Source organism: Scomber scombrus, chromosome 6, assembly GCF_963691925.1.
Source record: "Scomber scombrus chromosome 6, fScoSco1.1, whole genome shotgun sequence".
Taxonomy (NCBI): Eukaryota; Metazoa; Chordata; class Actinopteri; order Scombriformes; family Scombridae; genus Scomber; species Scomber scombrus.
Window position 1 is genome coordinate 24,267,566 of NC_084975.1, and position 27,254 is coordinate 24,294,819.

The 27,254-nt window shown below is 38.8% G+C and overlaps 2 protein-coding genes across 2 annotated transcripts; both read left to right on the forward strand.

Moving 5' to 3' along the window:
- Window positions 1-612: 612 nt before the first annotated feature.
- Window positions 613-12,328, forward strand: gtf2h1 (general transcription factor IIH, polypeptide 1). The gene is made up of 15 exons (XM_062421197.1): window positions 613-778; window positions 1,988-2,156; window positions 2,247-2,439; window positions 5,505-5,670; window positions 5,766-5,859; window positions 6,224-6,373; window positions 6,524-6,603; window positions 7,784-7,917; window positions 8,002-8,089; window positions 8,188-8,276; window positions 8,969-9,086; window positions 10,344-10,437; window positions 10,708-10,823; window positions 11,387-11,479; window positions 11,563-12,328. Exons 2-15 carry the CDS (start codon window positions 2,003-2,005, stop codon window positions 11,647-11,649), a joined length of 1,656 nt encoding a protein of 551 aa, XP_062277181.1. The 5' UTR covers window positions 613-778; window positions 1,988-2,002; the 3' UTR covers window positions 11,650-12,328.
- Window positions 12,329-13,344: 1,016 nt separating this feature from the next.
- On the forward strand, window positions 13,345-26,388 carry hps5 (HPS5 biogenesis of lysosomal organelles complex 2 subunit 2). The gene is made up of 23 exons (XM_062421183.1): window positions 13,345-13,475; window positions 15,239-15,368; window positions 15,556-15,666; window positions 15,832-15,896; window positions 16,026-16,218; window positions 16,554-16,684; window positions 17,151-17,369; window positions 17,453-17,524; window positions 17,727-17,815; window positions 18,129-18,307; window positions 19,464-19,622; window positions 20,023-20,182; window positions 21,555-21,672; window positions 22,110-22,256; window positions 22,394-22,462; window positions 22,573-23,177; window positions 23,285-23,405; window positions 23,495-23,644; window positions 23,739-23,858; window positions 24,059-24,172; window positions 24,271-24,377; window positions 25,178-25,463; window positions 25,895-26,388. The coding sequence occupies exons 2-23, from the start codon at window positions 15,261-15,263 to the stop codon at window positions 25,953-25,955; spliced, it is 3,384 nt and encodes a 1,127-aa protein (XP_062277167.1). The 5' UTR covers window positions 13,345-13,475; window positions 15,239-15,260; the 3' UTR covers window positions 25,956-26,388.
- Window positions 26,389-27,254: the final 866 nt, after the last annotated feature.

Sequence of the window (27,254 nt, forward strand, 5' to 3'; positions counted from 1 at the left end):
TAGGAAAAAGTACTCAGGTCATTAATTCCAATAAAAGTGTCTGATATATTAAATGAATTTAACAAAGTACATCATTGAAAGTGACGAAACAATGCATCAGCAGCATTTAATATATCAGTCACAGCCTGTTTTTCTGCAAAACCAGTTCTACTTCAGTACTTGGAGTAAATTCAGATGGTGATACCTCTTTACTTTTATTTAAGTGTGATTTTAAATGCAGGATTTGTACTTGTAATTAAGTACTTTACATTGTATTGATACTTTTACTTAACCCTTACATACAGTTTTGCATTTATAAAAATGTGCATCAGCTGCACAATTATTTTTTTAAATTATGTTAAGTGTGTTAATTATGTATTTTATTTCCTTTTTTGTGTACTATTGGTCACTTCATGAAAAGTCTGGCTAGAATAAATGTGTATAGGGTGTTTTTACAGCTTATAAATGTAAAAAAACAAAAAGAAAACACGAACAGTATGTAAGGGTTAAGGAAAGGATGTGAGCACTGCCGGTCACAAAAACTGATGGGTCACCAAATACGGTGTAACACCGGAACTGATCTTCTCTCGCATCGCGTTATCCCGCCGGAACATTTAAAGTGCAACACGGAGCTTGGCAGTCATGTCGGCGCTCAAGTCGCGGTGCTCACAGTTAGTCAAAATTTAGTTTCAGATAACTCATTCTGTGTATTTTAGAAAAGCAGAATACATATATTTTGATATTATGTTTTGAAAGAAAGCGAAGTATTGGTCGCAGTGTCGATAAACTTTGAAGTAAAGTAAGTTTAATACCGACTTCTCCCTCCGTCTTTCTCCTCTAGCTAACGTAACGCTGGTTAGCCAAGTTGATGTGATGAACCTACTACAGCTTGTTTCCTATTTACATGACATTACCAAGCACGGGATAAACCCTCTGTAGGAAGCACAGCATTCATTTATCACGTCAGTTTAAAGTATTGGTGCATCTTGTAAACATAGCTTCAGATTTTACTCCACATATTGGCGCTTTATTGCTTCCGATCAGGTCGCTCATGTTAACTCTGTAACATATGTTCATTAGTTGAATATATGTTCATGTTGTACCACACATTTATTTATAACATCCTGAATATTTTTGTGTTTGTTAGATTTTATCAGTGTTTTACAGAATAATGATATGCCGATGGTATCAAAATGTTATTGTAATAATCCTAATGTTACTCCTGGTGCTTAAACATAGTTAAATTACTTCACACAATAGGAGGGATCCGCAAAATAAATTATATCGAAACAGTTTTAGCACAAAAGTAAGCTGCTCAAAGGTTCAGACATTTGACTAGAAATCACTTTAAATGCACCCATTCATGTTAAAAATAAGAATCATAACTTTTTTCCTGGTGAAATTGATGTGCCAGAAATGTGTAATAAGTGTTATCTGAGTGTTAACAGTGAAATTAATTTGTTTAAAGGCAGTGAAATTAGTAAACACACGTAATAAGAGTTATACTGGGCTCATACAGGCCATTAGTGCAGACTGCTGGGCTACATAACGTCTTCACATCACTGCTAATAAACAGCAGAGGAGCTGAAGCCGACCTGTAAGGAAGAATGTGATGTGTGTGATCTGGACGCTGGGAGTTTGTTAGTCAGGTCAAATGCAGCTGTCTTCCATTCTCTCTGAAGTTTGCCACACTTCAGTCAATAATGTTAATTTAGAAAATCCTTGCCAGATTAGCAAGTGCTCAACAGACAGGGGCCTGGTTCTCTATACTGTGGCTTTTTTGCCTCTGTTTGACCAGTAGGAAGCTTATTCCTTGTGGCTAGACAGAATAGCACTGCTAATGAAGGTAGGAGAGCTGGTTTGTGTTCACAGTGTCCTCTGAAAATAACAATAATCATGACATGTGAAATGATTGGCGGTATTGATACCTACAGTATGTTACACATCTCTAATGCAGAACATGTTTATTAATCATAATAACCCATTGATGGTTTCTCTGCTTTCTCAGTTACCTGTCTTAGTCATGGCATCACTATCAGAGGAGGTGCTTCTGGTGGTGAAAAAGGTTCGGCAGAGGAAACAGGATGGCACACTTTATCTGATGGCTGAACGCATAGCCTGGGGCCCAGAAGGCAAAGACCGCTTCACTGTCAGCCACCTATATGCAGATATCCGCTGTGAGTATTCGTTACCCTCAAGTCACAAGCAGTGCTAACGTAATAATGCAATGCAGATGTGTGATAATGTGTTACTTCTGTTGTGTGCAGGTCAGAAGATCAGCCCAGATGGTAAAGCAAAAATTCAGCTCCAGCTAGTCCTTCACACCGGCGAGAGCACCACATTCCACTTTTCTAACGATAGCACTGCACTCAAAGACCGCGAAGCCACCAAGGAATTGCTGCAACAGTTACTGCCCAAGTTCAAGAAGAAAGCTAACAAAGAGCTGGAGGAGAAAAACAGGTGACACTCTGAAGCTGATTTCCAAAGTTTGCCTTCAAGGATAAGTCTGTTGATACTATTTTTCTTAAAATACTTATCACATGAAAGAGCAAAACCATTAACGAACTGATCCTAATAACAAATCATGAGAGCCTGATATACTGAGGTCTTCTGTACCATACACCTCCATCGTAGTTTAAAAACTATTTAAAACTAATCAGTGAGCCACACAGTCGCAGCCAGTAACATGTTCTTTCATTACAATGAAAATGGGGATTGTGTTGTTTTAGTAAACTGAATATCTTTTGGGTTTTGGACTGTTAGTCAGGCAAAACAAGACATCTGGAGACGTTACCTTTAACTCTGGAAAACTTTAATGGTCATTGTCACTATTTTATGACCTTTTTAATGATTAATTGAGAAATGTAGTTTATTTATTTATTTGAACATGTTGAAATAATGAAACAAAATAAACAGGTGGTGAATAATAACAAAATAGTAATGACAGCAACATTTTTAGACAGACAACAAAACAATAACAATTCAGTGTTTGAAAGAGTGGAGGATGAAGTAAAGAACTTTTTGTAGTCCTACACCTTTTTCCCTTTTTTTCACATCCAAGCCAAATAAGAGAGAAGGAAAAAAAAAACAAAGATTCAAAACAACACAAGTGAAACTAATTGGCAGATTAATCTATAAGCAAAATAATTGTTGAAAATAATAATTATAGCTCCTGTTTGTTGTTCTGCTGCTGTGATTAACTCACTTACCAGTTCACTGCTGAAAATAGTCCACAACAAAAACACTATTTAAAGCTGTTTAAAAAGTGTTCACTAAAAACAACTTTAAAATCATGTAGACTTGTTAAAAAAATTAATATATATATATATACAGACCCTTTCCAAAAAATTAGAATATCATGGAAAAGTTGTTTAAGTTCCACAATTCCATTCAAAAAGTTAAACTTTCATAGATTATAGATTCAGGGCCCACAACTTAAACAATTTCAAGTATTTATTTGTTTATTTTTACATAATTTGGGCTTCCAGCTCATAAAACCCACGAAAACAGGAATTCAAAAAATTTGAATACTGTGAAGAAATCACTATTTACTTCTCAGTTTTTGCAGAAAAAAAAGAAAGAAATTAGGATCACATCAAATCAATCAAAATATGGTACTTTCAAAACGATATGTCAATCTTCAATACTTGGTTGGGAATCCCTTTGCCTTAGTAACTGCCTCGATGCGACGTGGCATTGAGGCAATCAGCCTGTGGCATTGCCTGGGAGTTATGGAAGCCCAGATTTCCTTGATGCTTGCTGTCAGCTCTTCTTTGTTGTTGGGTCTGGTGCCCCTCATTTTCCTCTTGAGAATACCCCATAGATTCTCAATGGGGTTTAGGTCCGGCGAGTTGGCTGGCCAGTCAAGCACTGTGATGGCATGGGCATCAAACCAGGTTTTGGTGCTTCTGGCGGTATGGGCAGGGGCCAGGTCCTGCTGGAAGATGAAATCTGCATCTCCATACAGATCCTCAGCAGAAGGAATCAAGAAGTCCTCTAAAACATTCTGGTAGACTGTTGCGGTGACCTTGGATTTAAGAAAGCAGAGTTTACCAACACCTGCACCAGACATTGCACCCCAAATCATGACTGACTGTGGATATTTCACACTGGACCTCAAGCAGCTTGGGTTCTGTTCCTCACCCGTCTTCCTCCAAACCTTTGGACCTTGATTCCCGAATGAAAGGCACACTTTACTTTCATCGGAAAAGAGGACCTTGGACCACTGGCCAACAGTCCAGTCCTAGTAGCCTATCTCCCGGATGTGTCTGAATGTGGTGGTTTTTGAAGCTGTGACTCCCGCCTCATTCCACTCTTTCTGGATCTCTGCCAGATTCTTGAATCTTCTCTGTTTGATAATCCGCTGAAGCCCACAGTCATCTCTTTTACTGGTGCATCTTCTCCTGCCACATTTTGCCCTTCCACTAGACTTTCTATTGATATGCTTGGACACAGCACTCTGTGAACAGCCAGCTTCCTTAGCTATGAACTTTTGTGGCTTACCCATCCTATGGATGGTATCAATGATGGTCTTCTGGCCAGTTGTCATGTCTGCAGTCTTCCCCATATTGAAACGAACTGAGACAATTGAACCAAACTGAAGCAATTTAATGACACCTGGGGAAACCTGTGCAGGTGCTTTGAGTTTAGTAGATGCTTAGTGTGTGACACTCAGTTTAAAACATTCATGCCCTGCAAAATTTGGGCTGATTTCTTCACAGTATTCTAATTTTTTGAATTCCTATTTTCGTGGGTTTTATGAGCTGGAAGCCCAAATTATGTAAAAATAAACAAATAAATACTTGAAATCATTTAAATTGTGGGCCCTGAATCTATAATCTATGAAAGTTTAACTTTTTGAATAGAATTATGGAAATTAAATAACTTTTCCATGATATTCTAATTTTTTGGAAAGGGTCTGTATATATATATATGTCATCTGATTTTAAAGATGTATGTTGTTGGGCTCGGGGGCCGAGTGCTGAGCTGAGAGGAAAGTTGAAACATAAAGTTGGTTTTTGGTGTATGTTTTGAAAAAAATATAAAAGTATGCCAACCTTTGATTTACAGTTAATGTTGTAAGTTAGATCACCAATTAAGTGTTTAAGTGTTTCTTCACCATTGTTGGTCTGAATAGGCTGAACAAAATATTAGCAAAACCTCTCCTTTACAGCACCGTACACTTAAACAGCACCACAAACTACAGTCTCCGAAATGACGACAAAGTTGAATCAGCACCTTTGCCAAACACGTTCAACAAAAACAGAACAGTTTAACTGTTTAACTATTGTAGCGTTCTTGTATTAAACTGCTTTAGGTTTAGATAATTATTGTAGTGTCTTAATATTGATACAGTTTTCTGTGAAATTAACTTTTCATGTCAGTCATCATGTCGACATTATTTAGGAGGCCTAGACACTTATTTAGAACTCTTCTCTTTAGAACACCTTCATTAAGAACTCTTGTGCTAAATGTTGAATCCAGTGACAATAATCATTTCTACAATATTTTATTTGTTCCTGTAGGATGCTTCAAGAGGATCCAGTGCTTTTCCAGTTATATAAAGATCTAGTGGTAAGCCAAGTGATCAGTGCTGAGGAATTTTGGGCCAACCGGTTAGGAGGCCTAAACAACACAGACGCTGCGCTGTACAACAACAAACAGGAAGTCGGTATATCTGGAGCGTTTCTGGTGAGTAGATCAAACCTGTCATGATTAGACCTTTGAAATAGATCATGTTAAATTTGCAGGTGAGCATTAACAGATGTCGTTTATGTGCTTTACAGGCAGACATTAGGCCTCAGACAGATGGCTGCAATGGCTTGAGATATAATCTTACACCTGATATTATTGAATCTATCTTCAGAACATACCCTGCAGGTAAATGACTCCATCTCCACTTTGAAGTTACATCAATAGCAACTGTTGATTGACCAGGAAAAAGTATTGACAGTCGAAATTATTTATTTTAATTTAGACCATCAACTACAACAGTGATTTTGCCAACTGACACACTGCAAGCCAGAGATAAAGAACTAATTTGTTAGTATTTGTCTTGAGCTGGAAAACATGATTTACCTTTTAAAAGTACAATTTGTGTTCCCGATCAGATGCAATAAAAATTTGATTGAGCACAGTACCAGTCAAAAGTTTTGACACACCGTCCCACTCTCTTGAATGAGAAAGTGTGTCCGAACCTTTGGCTGGTACTGTATATTTATATAAACCTTTATTGTACTTACAGTGAAACAGAAGTATAGCGAAAATGTGCCTCATAACCTGACGGAGAAGGAGTTCTGGACCCGCTTTTTCCAGTCCCATTATTTTCACAGAGACCGCATCAACACAGGAACACAGGATATCTTCTCAGAATGTGCCAAGGAGGATGAAAAGGGTAGGATGTGTAAAGCTTATTTTGGGGGCAAATCTCAAATACAAATGAAAGGATTTTAGATTCAGTGTCAGTGTCTGTATTATTTCCACATTTCACGCCGAGCCACAAGTCTGTTTTCATATGTTAATGCTTCAAATCTGTCTCATGCAGGCTTAAAGTCTATGGTGGTTCAAGGAGTGAAGAATCCTTTGGTCGACCTCTTGTCGTTAGAGGATAAAACATTGGATGAGGTGGGATTTCCTTTCATTCCATTTCAAGCTTTATTTAAGATTCTCGGAAAACCATTGAGGGCAAGTCTCATTTACAATGGTGCTGAGATTACACAAAAAACCCACAAAAACAACTTCGAACAGGTAGTGAACACTTCTTAATCGTATTCCTGAAGTGTCTAAGAGGTATGAGAGTATTCAGTTTTAGGTCACTTTGCATGAGTTTGCTGCAATAACACCAAAAACAAGCTCTCCAAGTTCAGTCCTGGCATGAAATACTCCCGAGGAGTCGCTGGAGCTGGAGTGTTGTGATGTATGATGGTAATTTTACGGTCAGGGCTTTAGAGATATACAGATACCCTTCAGATTATTGCGCCAGCTGACCTTATCATAGAGGATACAGTGATAGTATTAAAGGCATTACTGGTAATAAATCTAAGGGCTGAGTGATAAAATGGGTCCAAAGGCTTAAGTGTGGAGGCAGCAGCATTCTTTAAATAAGATCTTATCTAAGACTGATTATATAAGTGAGTCAACACTTATCACAGATCTAGGGAAAATTGAATTTATTCCTATAAAGAAAGACATTTTTTTGTTTTTATTTGTGAGCAAGATTCTTTATGTGGTGATTAAATGAGAATTTGACGTTGATTGAGATGCCAAGGTATTTGTATTGTGACCCTTTTGATGATTGAACCATTGATAGTATAGATATGCAGATTGCTATAGTTATTTGTGTTAAGTATCAGTCTGAGATTAATGAAGGAATGTTGCAGTGCATGGAAGAAAAGTTGCACTCTCTCGATGGCTAATTGAACAGGATCAGTGATACAGTATAAATAATAGTATCGTCTGCATGTCGATGGGTTTGGCAGCCATGTAGAGAAGACATCATTTCATGGATATAAATGGTGAATAGTACAGGCCCCAGAATGGATCCCTGCGGCACACCCTTAGTAACAGGCAATAATTCCAGACTGGGTGCCGCCCCATCCTCACACAATGATGTCTGTCACACAAGTAAGTTTGGAACCATCCGCAGGGCATCCAGAGCAATGGAGAGCAATCTATCTATAAGTTTAATTGATTTAATGAGGTAATCAGTCACAGCCACATCATACTACTCAATAATCACTTGTGTAGCTTTCTTTTCCCAATGGCATCCTTCAAGCTTCAAAACTTGGTGTTTTCTGTCTCACAGGGCTATGGAGTTAGCACACTACCACTTTCGAGTTCCAACGCAAACCGGACGGTGAAAGAGAACAGCAACACGGCCATTATAAAGCGGTTCAACCATCACAGTGCTATGGTGCTGGCAGCAGGCTCACGCAAAGGGTAAATAAATTCCTTTTTTGGAGGGGGGGCTCAATAACCTGCTCAGTATGCCTATCTTTAACTTTATCTGCTTTGTTTTCAAAGGGAAACACCAGCTGACCAAGCCAGTGAGACAAGCAGTACAGATGGAAACTCAAGGGATTCAGACTTCTTTCAGCCTCCTGTAAAGAAGGTATGATGGCTCTGTAGTTTTAAACCTTTTTCATATATACAGCTATTATTCTTTAACAGTCTCAGTCAGTTTTTTCTGTTGGCAATGTTTTTTTTTAGGTCAAGTTACAGGAAGCCATAGAATATGAGGATCTGCAAAGGGAAAACGGACCAAAAAGAGTTGCGTTAAACCTCAAGAAGTCTGACAGGTACAGTCTGTCCACATCTTGATGAAAGCTTCAACTAATAAGTATTTTCATCAGTGATTAATAACACTTTTATGAGTAATACTTTATGTTTTTTAATGGTTTATTTCAACCAACAGTAACAAAACTCAAAATATTTATAATGTATTTAAAGCAAGATTAGATTACGTATCTATAGACATTTCAAAATCGAAAATCACCAAATATTTTGTATTTTTAGTTTTTAATTGTCTCTAAGAAGTTAATAATCAAACTTTTTTATACATTTTCTTTCCATCAACTGGTAGACTTAACAAATAAACGGCAAACGGTGTCTGTTTGTGGAGTGCAAAGACTTTATAAGTTTAATAACTGCAAAATTTGGGAAGAGGCTCATTTGTTTTTAGAGTCTCTCCCTCTGGACAGAGTGCACACTTTGATCTGTTTAGAAACGGATTTTATATCTCAATTTAATGTTCAGATTTTTTTCTCTCTCTGTGTAAATGATCTTAGCAGTGGCCATAAACCAACACCAAAATGTAACGTAATGGAAATTATGCTCTTATATCTGGCCATCATGTTTCATGCTAATAATAAAATTGTACAGGAATAAATTATTGCATTTTAAATTGATGTATTCATGGTTCAGTTAATTCCTCCACTCCTGGAGAAATGTTCTAATGTAATTTTTTTCTCCATCCTTCTTTTTATTTAAGATATGCTCATGGTCCTGTGCCACTTCAATCCCAACAGTACACGACTAGCCAGGATATCATCAACTCTGTCAACTACGTCCGGCATGAGATGGCTAATTACAAACCCAACCTCACTCAGGTTCGATCATACACTCTGTCATTTTTCTCATGTTTTGGTTTAAGGGCAGTCTGAAAATTGTCATCGTCAGCAGATTCTTCACCTGTTTTATTGTAAGTCACCCTGTGTTTTTCTAGATGAAAACAAGGTGTTTCTGACCTTGTTGTCTATGCTAGTAGCTGTAGTGCAGTTCAATTCTGGATTTTATAATGCCTGCATGCACCATACTCAAGCTGTTATTCAAACAATTTGTGACCAATCCCGTGTCCAGCGGTCGTGTGATATACATGTTCAGGTGTGTTAGTCTGGACTTAAATTATTTCTGGTGCTAAAACACTCTTGTGGACGGAGAAGATCTTTTTACAACGCCGTTTTAAAATTAAAACATATTAGTGTGGATGTAGTTTCAATGACAGCACATTCTCAGATAAAGATCAGGGAACTTTGGTTTGGGTTTTCAGAGGCTAAAAACTAGTTAAAACTGGTTAAAAACTTTGCAGGAGCCCTCGGGTAGTCGAGTGGTTAAAGCGCATGCCACATAAAGGCAGCATCCCTGGTATGAATCTGGCCACGGACCTATGCTGCAGGTCATTTCCCTCTCTTCCTGTTTCCTGTCGACCTCTCTGCCACTCACTGTACTTACAAATAAAGGCAAAAAAATATTTTAAAAAAACAGAACAACTTTACAGACCATAGTCAGCTATGTATCTATCCCAAAATGTGCCTGTCTCTTCTAACACAATATTACAAAAATAGGAAAAACTGTCCCCTTGAGAAGCTGTTTGTTGCCATATTGTTGATATGATGCATGATGTTTTCAGCTCCTTCTCCTCAATATGTGCTACACACTGAGAGCTGTGTTCTGAGCTGCTCGTTAACTGAAGTAAATCTAAATACAGTTTATTTATTGATAAATGTTTACTCATAACTTGCAGGCATAATTCTGATTTGGCCTGGTATCATCATAATGACAAAGAAATTATTGACGGTAATCACATCAGTTAGCATGGAGACACTGCTGTCACATACAGTGTGTTCTCTGATCAGGTCAGAAGATTTAGATTAAGATGAATTAGCATCTGCTGATTCCCGTTCCAGTCTAGGAAATATAAACACAAACTTGCCAAAACTTATCAGACCTCTCAGAGCTGAAACTGTATTTAAAGATCACATTGTGCACCTGATTGTAATTTTGAAAGTATCCATTTCAGATTCTTCCCAAAACCAAAAATGTATCAGGTTTAAATGGTTCCTTTTCTAAAGTTTCTCTTTTTGCAGGTGTTGACCAGTACAGTAGCAAGTTCTGCCATTGCAGCGCTTTCTCCAGGTGGCGTCCTCATGCAGGCAGGAGCACAGCAACAAGCCATAAATCGTACGTGTTTTTGGAAATTGTTGAATTACTGTAAAACCTTCGTTATCTGCAGCACATCTGTAGAATCTGAGGTTGCTGTAACGCCTCTGAGCAGTATACTATGTGTGCTCCCATAAAATCTCCTCAAGGATTTCTGGATTTTCCAATAAATCGTCAATCTTATGTTGTCAACATCAATGTTATCTTAAAGTATCAACATGTCCTTCCCAACAAAGGTTTTTTTTTTTCTTTTATAAAATCATTTTCCTTTTCATTCTTTGTTTTTCCCAGAAATGGTACCCACTGAGGTTCAAGGAGAGTTAAAGCATCTCTATGCAGCTGCTGGAGAGTTGTTGAGACATTTCTGGTCCTGTTTTCCTGTAAACACACCATTTCTGGAGGAGAAGGTGACTAATATTCAGTTTATTTGAAGGAGGTCAAAATGATTGTCACATAGTAAGTTATTTCCTGTCTTGGCTGACAAAAAATATGTGGCAGTTTTAATAATTGTACATACAAGTCAATGATTAACATTTCTGTGTGGTAAAAAAAGAAAAGAAAAAGTACCACACTTTCTGACTGAGGTCAACATATTTCATACATAATTATCAGCATAAAATGCCCTCTGGACTTTTTCATGTTTTATTGTTTTTTCATTGAAATTTGTTTTCATGTGGATGTTAATATTTTTCTTTCTCTTGATCTGTGCTATAAAAAATATATATATATATATATATATATATATATATATATATATATATCCATATCCACTGGGAACTACACCCTTGTATACCAGTTTATGTCAGTTTATAGTTAATATATAGTTTTATAGTATAATTTCCATCGCTACCACCAACCAACATCAAAGATGGTGTCACCTTATAAAAACTAGTAAACTTTTTCAGTTTTTCCGTTTTGTTCTTTTTTCTCTATTTCAAAAATGTTCATTATTACGTACTTTTTCTTTTAGGTGATGAAAATGAAGTCAAACCTTGAGAGATTTCAGATGACCAAGCTTTGTCCATTTCAGGAGAAGATTCAGCGTCAGTACTTAAGTACAAATGTAAGTCTCTAATAATTTAAAAATTACACAAAGGCTTATGTATCAGGTGATTATTGTATCAAATCTATTGGGTGTTCTCTCAGCTTACAGGACACTTGGAGGAGATGCTGCAGACAGCCTATAGCAAGTTCCACATCTGGCAAACCCGACGTATGATGAGAAAAACCTGAGGTCTGATAGTTTGTCGAAGAGAAGACAAGGAAGATGTTAACGCATATATGGTCTGTGGAGGCCCTCCAGACTGCTGTGAAGAGACCACAGATCACACCCTGATGGAACAATGTTCACAGGGGCTTTATGATGACGATATAGATGGACGCTGCTACATCCCCAAATGTTCAACAGAGACTAACTACATCTCAGTCACAAATAACTGTAATTAGTTTCTTTCTCTTTTGTTTGTGTTTTTTTTTTTTTTTTCAATGGTTGAGAGATTGGTGCCTGTTATGGTTAAATGGGACTTTTATAATGGTGTTATATGACCAAACTTTAGATGGAAATCAGAAAGGATCTCAGGATAACAGGCGGAAGTGTGAGATGCCAAGTAGAAGACTGCCAACATGTGTTCCAAAAGTGGACAGAGCATTGAAAGAAAGCTTTGGACATACAAGGAGCTCCTCTGAGCACTGGGTCGATTTATGGAACCAAGTTCCTGAAAATCAGAAGCAAAAGAGGAAGTGAATAATAGCAATACTGTTAAGACATTTGACACTCGAGTGCATTAGTGTGTGTGTATGTGTGTGAGACTCGAATCACACTGTCACTGGTTTGTAATGTCTGCCTTCTGTCTGCACTGAAGATAAAAATGTTACTCTGAATTAAAGTGAGGCATAAAGCTTTTGATCATGACTGCAGCATTTAATGAAACGATGGGTTCAATGTTTTTCAAAACTGTCTTTAAAAAAAAAAACAGGTGCCCAAATCAACATTGAAGTTGACTCACTATACATTGAAAGCACATTTGAAAGGGATCTTTTAATGGTCAGTGTGAACAGGACAAATGATCACAGCAAGGGAAAGTGTTCATATGGCTACCTGACTTTTAAGACTTGAAAAAACTATGAACTCATCCTTGAAGTCCATGCGCCTCAACTCATTGTTTATGTTGTGAATACTGTCGTTCATCTCTGCCATTACAAAAAAGATAGTTTTTTCGTGGCGTGATACCTTATAAGCTACAGCTTGTATGGCTGTAGGTGTTGGTTGTTTTAATTCAGTTAAAGATAATATATGGACATGGTTTTTATCAGGGGCAATTCTAGGATCAGACCTTTAGGGGGGCTCAGCTCCTAATGAGAATTTGACATACAATGCCCTGCAAGTGTTCAAACCCCCTGCTAAATTACTCATTTCAGTGGATAACGTAAATTACAACAAGAAGTATTAATACATAGTTAAATGGTCCACTATAGTGTATGATAATAATGGTTCAGAATAAACAATCAGATTTCTACAGAGAGGACTCTAAGATAGTTAATGAACCCTGAGGGAAAGACAATATTAATGACAGAACTATCCAAAGTACATTAAACCTGTTAATATTACCATTTGAACCTGTAGCGTAAGTGTTTGTCCCATCTCTAACAGACAGGCTCACAAAATAATTAAAGTTGTATAAAATAATTTTTAGGGGGAAAAATGCAATAATTTACTTATTTTTAGGGATGCTGGGATCAAATTTAGGGTCATAAAAAGGGTCCATTACAAAAAAGATAGTTTTTTCGTGACGTGATACCTATATAAACTACAGCTTGTATGGCTGTAGGTGTTGGTTGTTTTAATGAAGTTAAAGATAATATATGGAGATGGTTATTATTGATATGACGCGCTGCTTTCAGGAAGTGTCCTCACATCAGCTGAGTGAAGCAGTGACAGGTCGGCTGGGTAGGAGGAGAGAGTGACACTCTCCAAAAAATAAAGCGAACACATCCAGGCATGTGAGGCAGCAGTTTGGTGCGGTTCGGCTGGAGTATGTCAACCCAACAACCATCACCCGGTGAGTTTGGAGAAAGTAAACAGCGAGTGGAGCTAGGTGTGTGAGCTAGCACGGTGGCTAACTTGTTATTTCTAATGAAGCGGCTCGATTTAACACACTGCTTCAGATTTATCCGCTTTACCGAAATGTCCTTGAACCGCCAGATGTATTTTACATGTTTCCAGCTGTGTCCACACTTGTTTTTGTGTAAGTCTCTGGCAGAACATGAGCTTTAATATACTGACATGTTAGCATCAGAGTCCGCAGCAGCCGGGGGTCTCGTGATGCAGACTGACTCGGCCGAGCGACTCTTTAAAGTTTATAAACGAAACTTGGTCGATAAACCTCAATTGTATCAACAAAAAATGTAAAATGAGTCGACTGCTAAACCAAGTGACTGATTTAAGAAGGTCAGTGACTTTAAACATAAAAAGAGAAAGTTGAACGACGGAGAGAGAAAGCTTTAAATTTCACGGTTCATTGACGGTTGACTTCAACGTCAACGCCTGGACGTAAAGTGAACGGTCAATAAACTGTGACGTTACAGTAACGTAACTTCATTTACTCTAGTAACGTACAGACATCAGGACAGGTAGTTAACGTTACTTCATTTACTCTAGTAACGTAAAGACTTAAGCCTTAAGTCTCAGAGTGAAATATTATATACACACTGTCACTTCATTTATTTGATCACTATAGTGACTCTACAAATTAAGATAACATTCAAAAACCTCTAAAATGTGGTGCATTATATATAAAACTACAAACTACGCAACAGTATACAGTTTTTTAAATGAGCACTAAGTAGAACAGTAAGATGCAAACGATACTTTTTCAATGCAGGACTTTCACTTGAAACAGAGTATGATCAGTGTGGTATTGCTGCTTTTATTCAGTTAATCAATCAATTTGAATTCTTCTTTCACCACTGATCAAAGGCATAAGGCTGGCATCCAAACCAAAGATTTAATCACCAGGTGAAATTATCAGCTGCCCCAGGGTCCCTCAGGTTTGACATGTCACTTGGTTTGAAGTAAAGTATACAACATTCGATCACAGTATCAGGTGCAAAGACAGGGGCTTTTATGAGTGCCCCTACATTATTATCTAGTCTAGAAGCCTTGTTTTGTCTATCAGGACCCCTCTGAATGACAGTTATTGGGTGGCATTTACACTTTTTTGCATTAAGTCACTCAGCCGTGGTAATGCACAATCTGAGGCCACAAACACACCCCTGTCACAGTAGAGTGCAAACAAATATAGACACAAGTCAGAGTGGACTGCTACCTCTCACCTCTTCCTGTGAGATACTCATGGCAACTACTGAAATACTGAGGAGCATTTGCAGTATGTTTTGACATTTTATTTGAGAACCTTTCTCTAGCGTGCAAACTGTAAGTGTTTTTGTCTGCAGTATTGCTAATGATCCATAGCTTTAGTTTTACTTCTGCTTCCACAGAGGTTCACTCAAAACCACAACAAGTAAATCAAATGGTGTCCTATCGCCTTGTCAGAGCAAACATTAGAGTCTTCCTCACGAAATATTAACTTGCAGCTCCTGCATAGAGACATTTGACATTGGGGGGAGGGAGGGTTACCAGCTGGAGGCAATCTAAAAAAGTGGAGTCATGACTGGTCAATTTGGGAGGGTGAGCACACTGCTGGAAGTCATGTGATGCCACACAGTATGAAGGGACAATGGTATGTGAGGAAGCAAAGTAGTGACTCCTCCTGAAGTCCCTCACATTTTCTTCATAATATTTAACCGTCTTATACTCTCTCAGCTGTAGACGACCACCAGTGAAGATGCCTCTGATACCAGTTGTGCCAGAGAACCACAGCCATGTACTGGCAGAGCTCGACTGCCTCGATCCACTTCTTTCTGCTCTCCGTTTAGACTCCGGCAGGCTCAAGGTTGGTTTCACCATCACATGCCTGAGGGAGTCTTATAATTAAATCACATGTAGAATATTTAGAGAAGATGTCTTTTTGATATTATTAAATGTCTTTTTAAAGTGTTACATCATGCTTACTATCTGTTTTCTTTCTCTCTTTTTGAACAGAGCCAACTCTTTTTAAATCTGAATGTGTTGTGTTACAGTGTACGTGTTTGGCAGTGTCAAGGAAGTGGCTCGCATTGGGAACTTCAGCTGGAGGGTTGCACCTCATTCAGAGGGAGGGCTGGAAACAAAGGCTTATTCTCACTCATAAGGTAATATGACTGAGTACCTTTTGTGTTGAAATACTACTTTGACTATTGCTGTGCTGTTAAATAATACAGCTACACATAAAAATAAAACAATGCTTTGTCTGTGTCATGTTTTTCTGAAGTCAGCTTCTCTTAAATTCTCATCACAAAATGTTTGCTGTCTTTCAGGAGGGAGCTATCACTCAGGTGTCGTGTTGCCCTCAGGATGAAGACTTCATCGCTGTTTCAACAAGGTTAGAGTCTGTCAATGAAGTATAGAAATATTTTACACACCTCAGGAAAGTGCAAGTTAAAAAATAAAACCATAAAAACCATGTTACTCATATTATTCACGATACTCTTGATGTTTGCCTCCGGTCCAGTCAGGGTCTGGTGGTGGTGTGGGAGCTACAGCTGGAGCGGCGGGGTCGTCCAGAGAGAGTCAGTGTGTCTTGGGAGCACAGGGGTCACGCCATCACTGCACTCTGCTGGGACAGCGGCGCGCTCAGAGTTTTTGTTGGGGACTCAGGAGGCAAGGTGTCGTGTCTCCGTGCAGGATCCTCCAAGCTGGGAAAGGTATTGCTCCAACACTATTCACTCAATAACATATCAAATGCAGCTTGTAGATATAGAAATAGATGCGTGACATCTGTGTCATGTGTCTTGGTTACAGCAATAAAAAGGGGAATGCAAACAATTCCTTTAAGCTCACAAGATATATGACTGTAATTAATGTAGAAGTGGTATTTTGTTTCTTCTACTTTAAAAAACGTCTTGATCCAGTGTCGCTACTACTCACGGTCCCCTATATTGATCATTTTTAGACAGACCGAATGCTTGTTCATATCAATGTCATCTGTGATTTTTTTTATTTTATTTTTTTTATTAATATTCTTTTTTTGTGTGTCTAGGGGACAGCATTCGTCATTTTTCCTGTTCAGACCATCACCAACGTGGACTCCAGAGTGGTTCAGCTCGGGTACCAGGATAGTCGACTGCTGGTGTCTTCTCTGAGTCGCTGCTACCTCTGTGACACAGATAGGTGAGTGTCAGTGTGGCGCTGTCTGTCTTTCGCCTCTTGAGTGTCTGCCATTAGGAAGCGAGCCCACCTTGATGCATCTGTATCAGCGCATATCTGTCCTGCTCAAATGTTTTTAAGAAAGATTTCAAATCCATATCCTTATGTTAGGCATGCTAGTTGTGTGGTGATTAATAAAGGATAACTATTCACTAATATTTGAAAGATTGTTTTTCACATTTGGTTTATACTGAACCAATTTTCTGTGATAGTTCAAAAGCTACAACTAATTTCTCTTTTAAAATAAGTTTATACCATTTTGCATGATTTGCCCCTGTAAACCTGTACAGGATTAGCAGTTATAATGCATGTGACTTTTATATATTTTTGTGTAAAAGAAGTTTAAATGTGTTGATTTTACTCTCCCTGGAAAATCTCCTTCCTCCACGTTGGCTGTCTCTCACCAGTGTTGTTTTTTCCCCGTCTTCAGGGAGAAGTTCTGGCGTGTTGGAAATAAGGAACGTGATGGGGAGTATGGAGCTTGCTTTTTCCCCCAGAACAAGGGATTATTAGTTGGTCAGCCCCCACTGCTGTACTGTGCCAGGCCGGGGTCTCGAATGTGGGAGGCCAGTTTTAATGGCGAGGTTCTGAGCACCCATCAGTTCAAACAGCAGCTAGCATGTCCTCCTTTACCGCTCATTACTTACAGGTAATGTATGTTCCTCCTTTTAAATCATCTGTTGGAAAATGCAGAACTTTTTAATTTATCTTTTGTTCCTCTGTTACCTGCAGAAACGAGCCACATTACCATTCAGGGCAGAAGAGCCCCCAGTCAGTTGCCTTCCCTAAACTGCTTTATATGGGGTAATGTTACATCATTTTATTATAATTGTTATCTTAGTTCTCAGGCTTGTCAATCACACATTTTTATGACTTTTATCAATTGTGTACATTATTGAAATCAGACATTAGTAAAAAACAAAAACAAACATCATGACATCATTGTTAAAAAAAAATGCAGATGACCCATGACTTAACTAACTGAATACTTTTTTTATTTGCGAAGAGACCAAAACCTGCTGACCTGGACAGACTCAGCCATTTATATCTTCACACCTCATAATGGCCAAGTTCTGCTGTGGACAGAAGTCAAAGGTGTGTTTGATACTTTTTCCTAAAATACCACCAGTGATGCTTTTCAGTAACTGAGCACTCACATATTTTGTCCATAAACACACACACACACACACACACACACACACACACACACACACACACACACACACACACACACACACACACACACACACACACACACACACACACACACATACACTCACCATAAATATGTTGACCTGGATCCAAAATATACTTTTACTCCTGAAATCCTTAGTACTAAAGTCATCCTCCTGTCTGATTTACTGTGAATTGAACCAAACCTGTTCTCTGTTCTCTGTTCTTTTTGTAGATTTGGTTGACATTGCAGTCTACCGCAGTGAGCTCTTCTGTCTCCATGGCAGCGGGCATCTGTCCCACCTGTCACTGCTGTCTGCAGAGCGTTGTGTTGAGCGTCTGCTGCGTAGGGAGTCGTGGCCTCTGGCTGCTGCCGTCTGCTGTATGTTCCAGCATGCTATCACCACCGGACGGGTAAGATGGCTGCTACTGGCATGCTACAGAAACTGTTCATGTCCATGTGCAAAGCTGAACCCGTTTTCCAGCGGTACTTTGTCTAAAGCCAGGCTCAGACTACAGGCGTTTTTGGACTGATTTATCTATTCACCCCTCCCAACAATCGGATGAGAAATCAGGTCTGGGACCTTACTCGGATCCCATGTTTGGTTAATTACAGATCCAATATTGAAACTGCTTACAGACTCACCAGAACTGGCCCAATAATTTCAAACATATTTGCTGTTTAGGAGATCTGGATGATTACGTCACTACCTCCCGAGTGGGACCACAATAGCCAATGTCCTGGCAACCCTTGAGATTAATGTTAGCTCACAAATTACTGTTGACAGATATTCAAACTGACCGTTAAAGTCTCACCTCCAGTTCTTGACCGTGTCTCCCCAGCTATTTTTCATTCACACCCACATATCCTTATTAACCCTTATGTTTTTCTCACTGCAAAGTATTTTGTTTACTTCCTCATGAGATCACATGAGGCGGTGCATTGCTCCCTTAGTACGATAATCTTAATAATAATCTGTAGTGTGATGCACCATTTTCAAATCTTTTAGTGTTTGCATGTTTGAGAGTAAAGAAAAAAACATCAGTGAAAAATTGAAAACTCTTGTAGTCTGAGCCCTGTTAAAGTTGATCATTGAATCTTTGACCTCCTGCGTTTCCATTAAAAACACACAGAATAGTTGGTTCCCCAACCACTAAAAGAAATGAAAACAGGCAGGTGCTTGAGATTCTTCCTTGTATTGACTTAGAAATAGAAATTGCAATTAATACACAGATTGTGATGGATTATCTATGTATGACCATCTGATTATTGTTTTAACACACACTTAAAAAAAACTGAACCTATCCTTTAGACCAGACTTTAGAAAAAGTAAAAAGTCTCCATTAACTTAGAATCCTGTGAATCTTGAGTTTCTGCAGGTAGTGAAGCCAAATATGAAAAACACTAAGTTTACATACAGCAGGTTTAATTTTGAAGTTAATAAAGTATCTTGAAAATCAGGCATCCTAACCAGATTCTCATCATCTCAGCGCATGTGTGTTTCTTACTTGTGTTGAATGTTGATAAATCATAACTGAAAGCCTTGTTCATCGTTCTTGTGTCGTGCAGGCCAGGAAATCAATCCCCATCGATCGCCTTGAACACCTGAGGTCTCAGCTCAGTTCCAGCACACACATGGATATGATTGGCCAACTGGAGGAAGTAATCAGCAAGCTAGAGCCTCTGGACTCAGCCTGCAGCAGCCGCAGAAGTAGCATCTCCTCACATGTACGTTAAAATGACTTTAACCCTCTGTGGAGAACATTCAAGTTATTGGGGCATTTCACTAAGCAGCTGTTTGTTGCATCCTTCCTGTGATTTCATTTTTCTACCGTCCACTGTCAAAACAAAGTCAAACGTGTCACACACAAAAGCTTAAAAATGAAATAAGCAGATTTCAGTGGTGGAATTAAACTTGTATAAGACTTGTTTAACTTGTTTCTCTGGCTTGTCATGAGGCCAATGAAGCTGCACGGTGTGCAGAGTAATTCCACTTCAAACAAATACATTGTATTTCAATTACTTCCTCTTAAAGTTTTAACATAAAATCAGAGGGTTGTTTTTTTAATTTAACAGAAGCTCGCTGCTTCTTGAATAGTATAGTGATATTATTATTTTCCTCATCCAGGAGAGCTTCAATGTACTGGACTGTGGAATCTATCGTGTGATCAGCCGCAGGGGAAGCCAATCAGATGAAGAGACGTGCTCCCTCATCAATCAGTCCATGTCAGAGGAGGAGCGGCTCAAGGAGTTCAGTTTTGTGCAGGAGGAGGATCAGGTGGATAATGGTAAGTGGCAGATTTGTGCTTGTGAGCTTCAGCTGCTTGGTTGGACGGTGAAAAGATGTTAACTGTAAAAGTGACATTAATTTTGTCTGATATTAAAACAAAATGAATAGCTCATGTTTGGTTAAGACCCTTTTAATGGTTATAATCATATTTTCAGTCTTTTTCTCAGTGCTGCCCCCTTTGGACCATTTAATGGTCAAGAGCAAGAGTTATTAGTAACATGATAATAAAAAGCAGATGGAGCTGAACAGCTAATGTTACTACAGTAGGGGGATCATTGTCTGTACTTATATATATTGTATTTTATGTTGTAGTATTCATATATTAATCTATTGAGATAATTGCACATCACGAATGGCAGCAGATAAATTCAAAACTTGTTATTTTGATATTTCTATATAAACTAATTTACTCTTAAGAGTGAAATAGCATTGATAATCAAATACCAGCTGTTTTGTGCTATCTTATTCTTAAAAACTCTTTCTTATTCACCTCTACTTGTAATCTGCACACTTTGGTACAAAAATAAAGAAACACTGGGAGAATCACGGGGATGCATGCAGCACCCAGCTGTACACAACAGACTCGGACATGAGGGAGTTTTCATTCACTCACAGTCAAAACAAACTGGAAAAGTATCAGCAGAGCAAATCAGACTCAAAATAAAGACGACAGCAAATGGGAAACATAAACAAAATAATCCATTCTCATATATCCTTTCTTGTTTCTTTCTTCACTCTTTCCGTCTCTCTCTCTCTCTGCTCTTTGCGTGTAGCAGGAACAAACGTTTCCTCATCACCTGAGTTCAATGTGAAAAGAGAGTGAATTATTTTCAGTTTTATCTCACCTACTGAAAAAAAACTTCAAGAAAAAAAACTGCCAAAGATATTTTGAATTGAGGACATCACTAGCTGCTGAAAGATTTATCAATATAAATATATGACTGATAATAATTTGACTCTTTGTCATATTGATCATATGTACCTGTGTTAATGCCGTCTTGTATTTTTGTACTTGATTTGAAAAATTACAAAAACTAAAAATAATTTAATCAAAACTGTTGCTACGCTGTGCCGTTGTGGATTTGCTGTGAGAGCTGAATGATCACCCTGATGATTGACATGCTTTATAAATGCTACATCATTAATATCAAGTTTCTTCTCTGTTCCATTGTGTCATACACACATATCACCATTTTGGTTCTGTTTTGTTTTTTTTTGTATTGTGCAGCATTTAATTTACGCTCTCTCTATAGTGGTGTCTGGCATTTTGCTCCATCTGCTTGCATTTTGTCTTCTCCCTCTCATCATGCCCCTCTGGTGCTCCATCCATCTGTGTTTGTCCTCTGGCTCTTGCCCCAACCTTTATTCAGATCCACAGAGCAGTGAGCGTTTGGAGGCTGAGCGATCTGAGCAAGGCCTGCCGTTCCACCTCCCCCTCTCATTCCGCCCCAAACCCCCCCGCATCGCACTGCAGGCCGTCAAAGACAGGTGAACATCCAGAGAAACTTAAGCACAAACACGCTAACAGCTTTAAATAGAGGAATGTGTCACAGCCACCTGTGCCATAGACGCATATAGCCGCAGTGTGTTGCTTTGAATTAGTGAGTTATATTTGGACGCTTATGAAAATATTTGAGGTTTGTATCATTTCTTTTTTTTCTTATGAGGACTGAAACTCCTACAGTAACCTATTATTATACAAGTGCAGCTGTGCTATGTGACAGCTTACTTCCCCTTTCCTCTTAAGACCCACATCTATTTTTTCTGTAGTTCACATTGTTCATCTGTGTAGGCGCATGCGGCATGTTTAGTTCCCAAGAATCACACTCTCTCATTAGCCACATGAAAAGGTTTACTGTTTGTAGTTCTGGTTGTAAGATTGTAAATTGATGTAGCATTGCTTGATTGAGTTTTCTTTTTCTCAGTGTTTCCAGTTTTGTTAAGAAGACAACAGAGAAGATCAACACCCTCCAGATGAACTCTGAGCTTTGGCAACGGCCTGACTTCAGAGAAGGGGGACAAGCCGAAATGTCGGCCACTTCTGCTTCATTCACAGAGGAAACAGAAAATGAGTGAGTACAGAAAGTGAATTAAAACCATTTTAGAACTGTTTTTACTAGTATGCTGTTGTAAAATCAATCTAATTTTGAGCTAAAAACCTTGAACCTTGAAATCAGATGAAATCGTTGAATGATATTTGCCATCACAGGGTTTATGTTGAAATGCCTAACACAGAGGCCGACATGCTGGAGCTCCGATCAGCAACAGAACGAGCTTTGTAAGTACAAGGTTTCATGGGTTTTCACAACCTTTTTTTTTTCTTGTAGTTTTTCTGTGTAAACCGAAGTGTACTCTGGTATTCAAATGTTACTTTTTTTCCAACACCAGCTCCCAGATCCAAGATCCTTTGGTGCTACTGGATCCAGCCTGCCTGGGAGAAACTCTGCTGGAGTGGCTGCCGGTGCTGGAGCGAGTTCTCGGACCTGCAGAGCCCGGGTCAGCTGCTGTGAGGAATTCAAACACTGATGTACCAGGAGAGCAGAGATGGGAGAGGGATTATATGACCACCTTCTCAGAGCAGCCAGAGGAGTCTTCTTGCTCATCAAGAGAACACATGGAGAGCGCCACGGAGGAAAATACAGAAAAGCCTCCAGAGCTCAGAGAAGAAGAAGAGAGCCAGTGTGAGAGTCAGCTGACTGTAGATTGTGACGAGAAAGAGCCTGTAGCCCCAAACGGGAGTTCTCCAGAGCCTGTGCAAGTGGTGTCCCCCAAACCTGTACCATCAGATCTCCTGGCTTATCTCACGCAGCTGGCCACACTATATGCAGAACTGAGCTGCTTCAGAAACCAGGCAGATGAGCGAGCATTGGACTGCACCACCTTCCTACGCCGCTACTTCTTCCTGCTGGACCCGGAGCGTATAAGAAGGATGTGTCTGCTCTGCTACCAGGAGCAGCCAGCGGTGAAGAGCTCCTTCATTGATGCCATGCTAGGTCAGAAGCTTCTTCTTAAATCACTTAACCATACTGATTTACTCTCTGGTTTAATTTTTTCTTTAAACCAGAGAGCAGAGAACAAACTTTTTTGTCGTTCTGCACAGATGTCACTCAGTCCAGTAAGGTGGTGGAAGTTATTCAGAGAGGGGATTTACTGAGATCACTGCGCAGTCTGAGAGAGCTGCAGCCCTGGAGCGCCCCTCCTCTCCTCGCTCACTTACACAGGTCAGTACCCACGTTTCTCTCTTACATCATCAACACATATTTAAGTCGTGATGGACCGTAGGAAGTAATTACACTATGTTAATATGTAGGCTGTATGAGAAGCACGGAGAAGCAGCCGTACGCTCGTTTTGCCAGTTCTATCCTACAATAACCCCTGCCGACGTTATGGCTATGGCTCAACAAAGCCACTTCCTGGCATACCTGGATAATCTGGTCCAGTCCCGAACTGAGGGGCACAGGTACGTCTTCAGTTTGATCCTTTTGTCAGAGTTTTAAAAAAAAAGACATCCAGCTCACTTTGTTGCTGAATCTCACATTCATTTCTTTGCCCAGGTTGGCGTTTCTGCAATCCCTTCTTGAACCAGAATCACTGCGACAGGATTGGCTTGAGCTCGCACTTACCCATGATGCTCCTCAGTGTAGTGATACCCTGACCCCCGACGGGCTGCCCAGGTCTGGTTCTGTTGTGTGTGAAAAAATGCAAAATAACCTTTTCTTTGTTTTAACTAAAAACACTTTTTTGGATGGATGGTAACAAAGACACTTCCGTTTCAGCACTGGGTCATATTCAGACACAACAAAAATACAACAATACTGAAGTGAAAGTAAAGAATAAGAACTTCAACTGTGCCTAAATGTGACTCCTTTTTCAGGTGGCACTCTCATTGTTTCAGCTGGGGTTATGGACGCCTCCTGTCTCTACTGATACGTCTTCCTGCAGATCTGTCCTCCAAGCAGAAGATGACAGAAATGTGCCGTAGTCATGGGTAATTTTTTTAATCTGAACAAAAAAAGTCATATGTTCTTGCTGTTTATCTTTGGTAGAAAGTGACACTATTCTCTTATATAATATGTGTGTTTGAAGGTACTGGATGGGTTATCTGTATCTTTGCCGTGAGCTGCAGCGCCGCACAGAAGCCTTCTCCACAATCTGTCAGCTGGATGACATCACCCTGCTGGAGGAGGCTGAAGGTAAAACTGTTTACCAAAAACTTTTCCTGTCACACTTTCTGTCAGAAAGAAAATTATAGTCTCTAATTCCCAGGGATGAGTGTTGGTTACAGTGTCAGGGGTTAGTAACAAACATACCAAAAACCACTTCTGCTACCTGCAAATCCAGTGCACATACAGATGATGCATAAGTATTGCAGCACATTCACATTAACTACTCTCTGTACCTTCTTCATAACACAAGTCAGGAGCTCAACAGCCAAAACAGACAATATGAAGAAAGCAAAGTGGATTCACTCTCTCTGGGGAAAAATACTGTGGCGATTCTTCGGAACAATATACAAACAGCTTTGGAAAGTAGAGTATGCTGGTGATAATCATAACGGTGTTTACCTGAGTTTACTACTGGTATTTATATTTTGTTGGCCATTTGAGGGCTACTTCATTGTGTGAAATTTGGAATTTTTAAATGTTTGACTTAACAAGTTGATGTCTCTGTGAGGCAAGAAAGGATACATATTCAGTCTGGCCTTCGCAATAAAACATTGAGCTCCCGAACTGGTACACAGCTATGGTGCAACAGTTGCAACACTACAGCCCAATAACTCTGTTAACATTTTAAAACAGTGTGGGCAGAGCCTGAAAATAAACAGCACTTTAGAGTCTGTAAAGAAATGTTTTATGTAACAGACAACAGACTTTCAGAAGTGCTTCACACAGCTTGATCCCAACAATGGTTTTCAGTGCTTAAACTAAGTTTTTAAATCAAGGAATTAGAGACTGAGTTTAAACGCTGTTTTTTGCTTTCTGTCATTTTCCAGGTGTTGAGCCGCAGACGTTGGACGAGTGGAAGCTCCTGATCCAGTTGTCTCAGCGGTGCAGCAGCGTCTCAGAGCAGGCCGCAGGTGTGAATGGTAGCAGCCTGTCCAACGGCTCCGCAGACTGCAGCGGGAAGGTGAGCCCAGAGAACCTGACCCTGCTGCTGGCTCGGATGACGGGACCGGACCGTGCCATGGCCATGTTGGAGGAGTGTGGAGTGCAGCTGGTCCTTTCACCCCACTCCAAACTGGTCTTTGAGCTGCTGCGAGTCACAGAGAAGAGACAGCGGTGAGTCAGAGCGCCAATTACCAAGCAATTAAAGTTAAGCCCATAAGAAAAGGAAGCAGTTCCAGCTCTTTTTTCTGATGAAGTGTTTTCTGGCACTATGTGATTGTGTTCATATTTAAATACAAGCAACACTGGGCAAGAAAAACATTTTTGTTACATTTTTAAATTGAAGCAGAAGGAGCCGAATGAATTGTGAGGTCTCGTAGTAGTTTGGGAAACGTGGCAGTTGTCTTAATGGTCTGAAAAGTCTTTTATAATAACTAGATTTTTTTTTTTAAATAAAAAAACTTGTAAGTGAAGTCTGAAATAACAACGTAGGAACTGTTTTTGACAGTAGAAGGACGAGTAGAATCAAAAAGAATCAGTGTAAGAATTGAATGGATTTCATCTTGTAGGTATTAAAGTTATATTTCTTTTCTTTTCTATTTCAGGGCAACAATTCAGACGATGCTCGAGCGCTGCGATCGGTTCCTGTGGTCTCAGCACGCCTAAATGCAGCTCAGCGTCGTGTGGACAGAAGCTCCTCTCAGCCAAACAATATAACTAACACTTGATGTAAGTCTCTTACTGATGTTGAAGCTGCATCTTAATTTATACACTGTAATTTAAACTGTCAAAACTTGCCAGTTGAGATGAAGGTACTTATCTTTCCATTTAAAACAGTATTATCTATTTAACCTCTAACTGCTAACTGTATTTTTGCACAAATATTTTTCAGTATTTTTTTCTTAATTCCATTTATTTGCCAATTTTATCAGTTTATAGATGAATGTATAGGGGGTTGTTGCATAACTGATATCTTCATTATTTGAGTTCAATGCTTTTTTCGCATGTACAAATAATCAAATATCTGATGCCAAACTAAGTGGTTTATTATGCTGTTACAACAAAATAAACTGTCAACTATTACAGTCAAATGTTCTAACTAGATAATATAATGTGAATAAAAACTCTGTATGAAACATGTTACTTTCATCGTTTGTTTTTATGGGGAAAAAAAAGGTTTTAATCTGCACGATTAATGACAAACCAAAGTTTCTCTAAATTAAACAGTTTCTTTCCTCATATGTCTTTGAAAAAGAGCAGAATACAAACACTCGGGTAGTTATAACCAGCATGTTGATTCAAATATCAATATATCGGCTGATAATCTTATATACATAAAGACATGAACACACATTTTTTGCAATGATCCTTCAGATGGTTATTAAAAGCTTGTTACAAAGATATACAATGGAGTTATGATATTTTACAGTTTAACCCTTACATACTGTTCATATTCTGGTCCAGTTTAAGTATTCCTTTATAATTAGTGCCTATACCAAATTTTTTTTACCAAATGTATTTTGTATTCATATTTTCTTTTTACTATTATATATGAAAATAGATTCACAATCACACTATATTATGATCTTATGTCATCTAAAAGGAGAACATAACAGCCATAATTATTTTATGTTAATTTATTGAAAGTGAGAAATGGCATGCTTTTAAAATAACCTTTTAAAAATGAGTCATTTTAAAATAAAAAGATTTGCATTTTTGGACATTTTAGGCCATTGTAGGATATGTCATAAACTGTCAGGCTTAATGTAATATGTGTTTTTTTAAATTGCTTGCAAATGTCATAATGGGCCAAATTTGACCCAAACGGTATGTAAGGATTAACACCAAACTTTTTTTTTATTATATAAAATGACATTTCATGACTGAAACAGTAAACTTCACTGGGAATATAATAATTATAAATTACTGTGAATAAATAAAACAATTTATGTGCATATATATTAA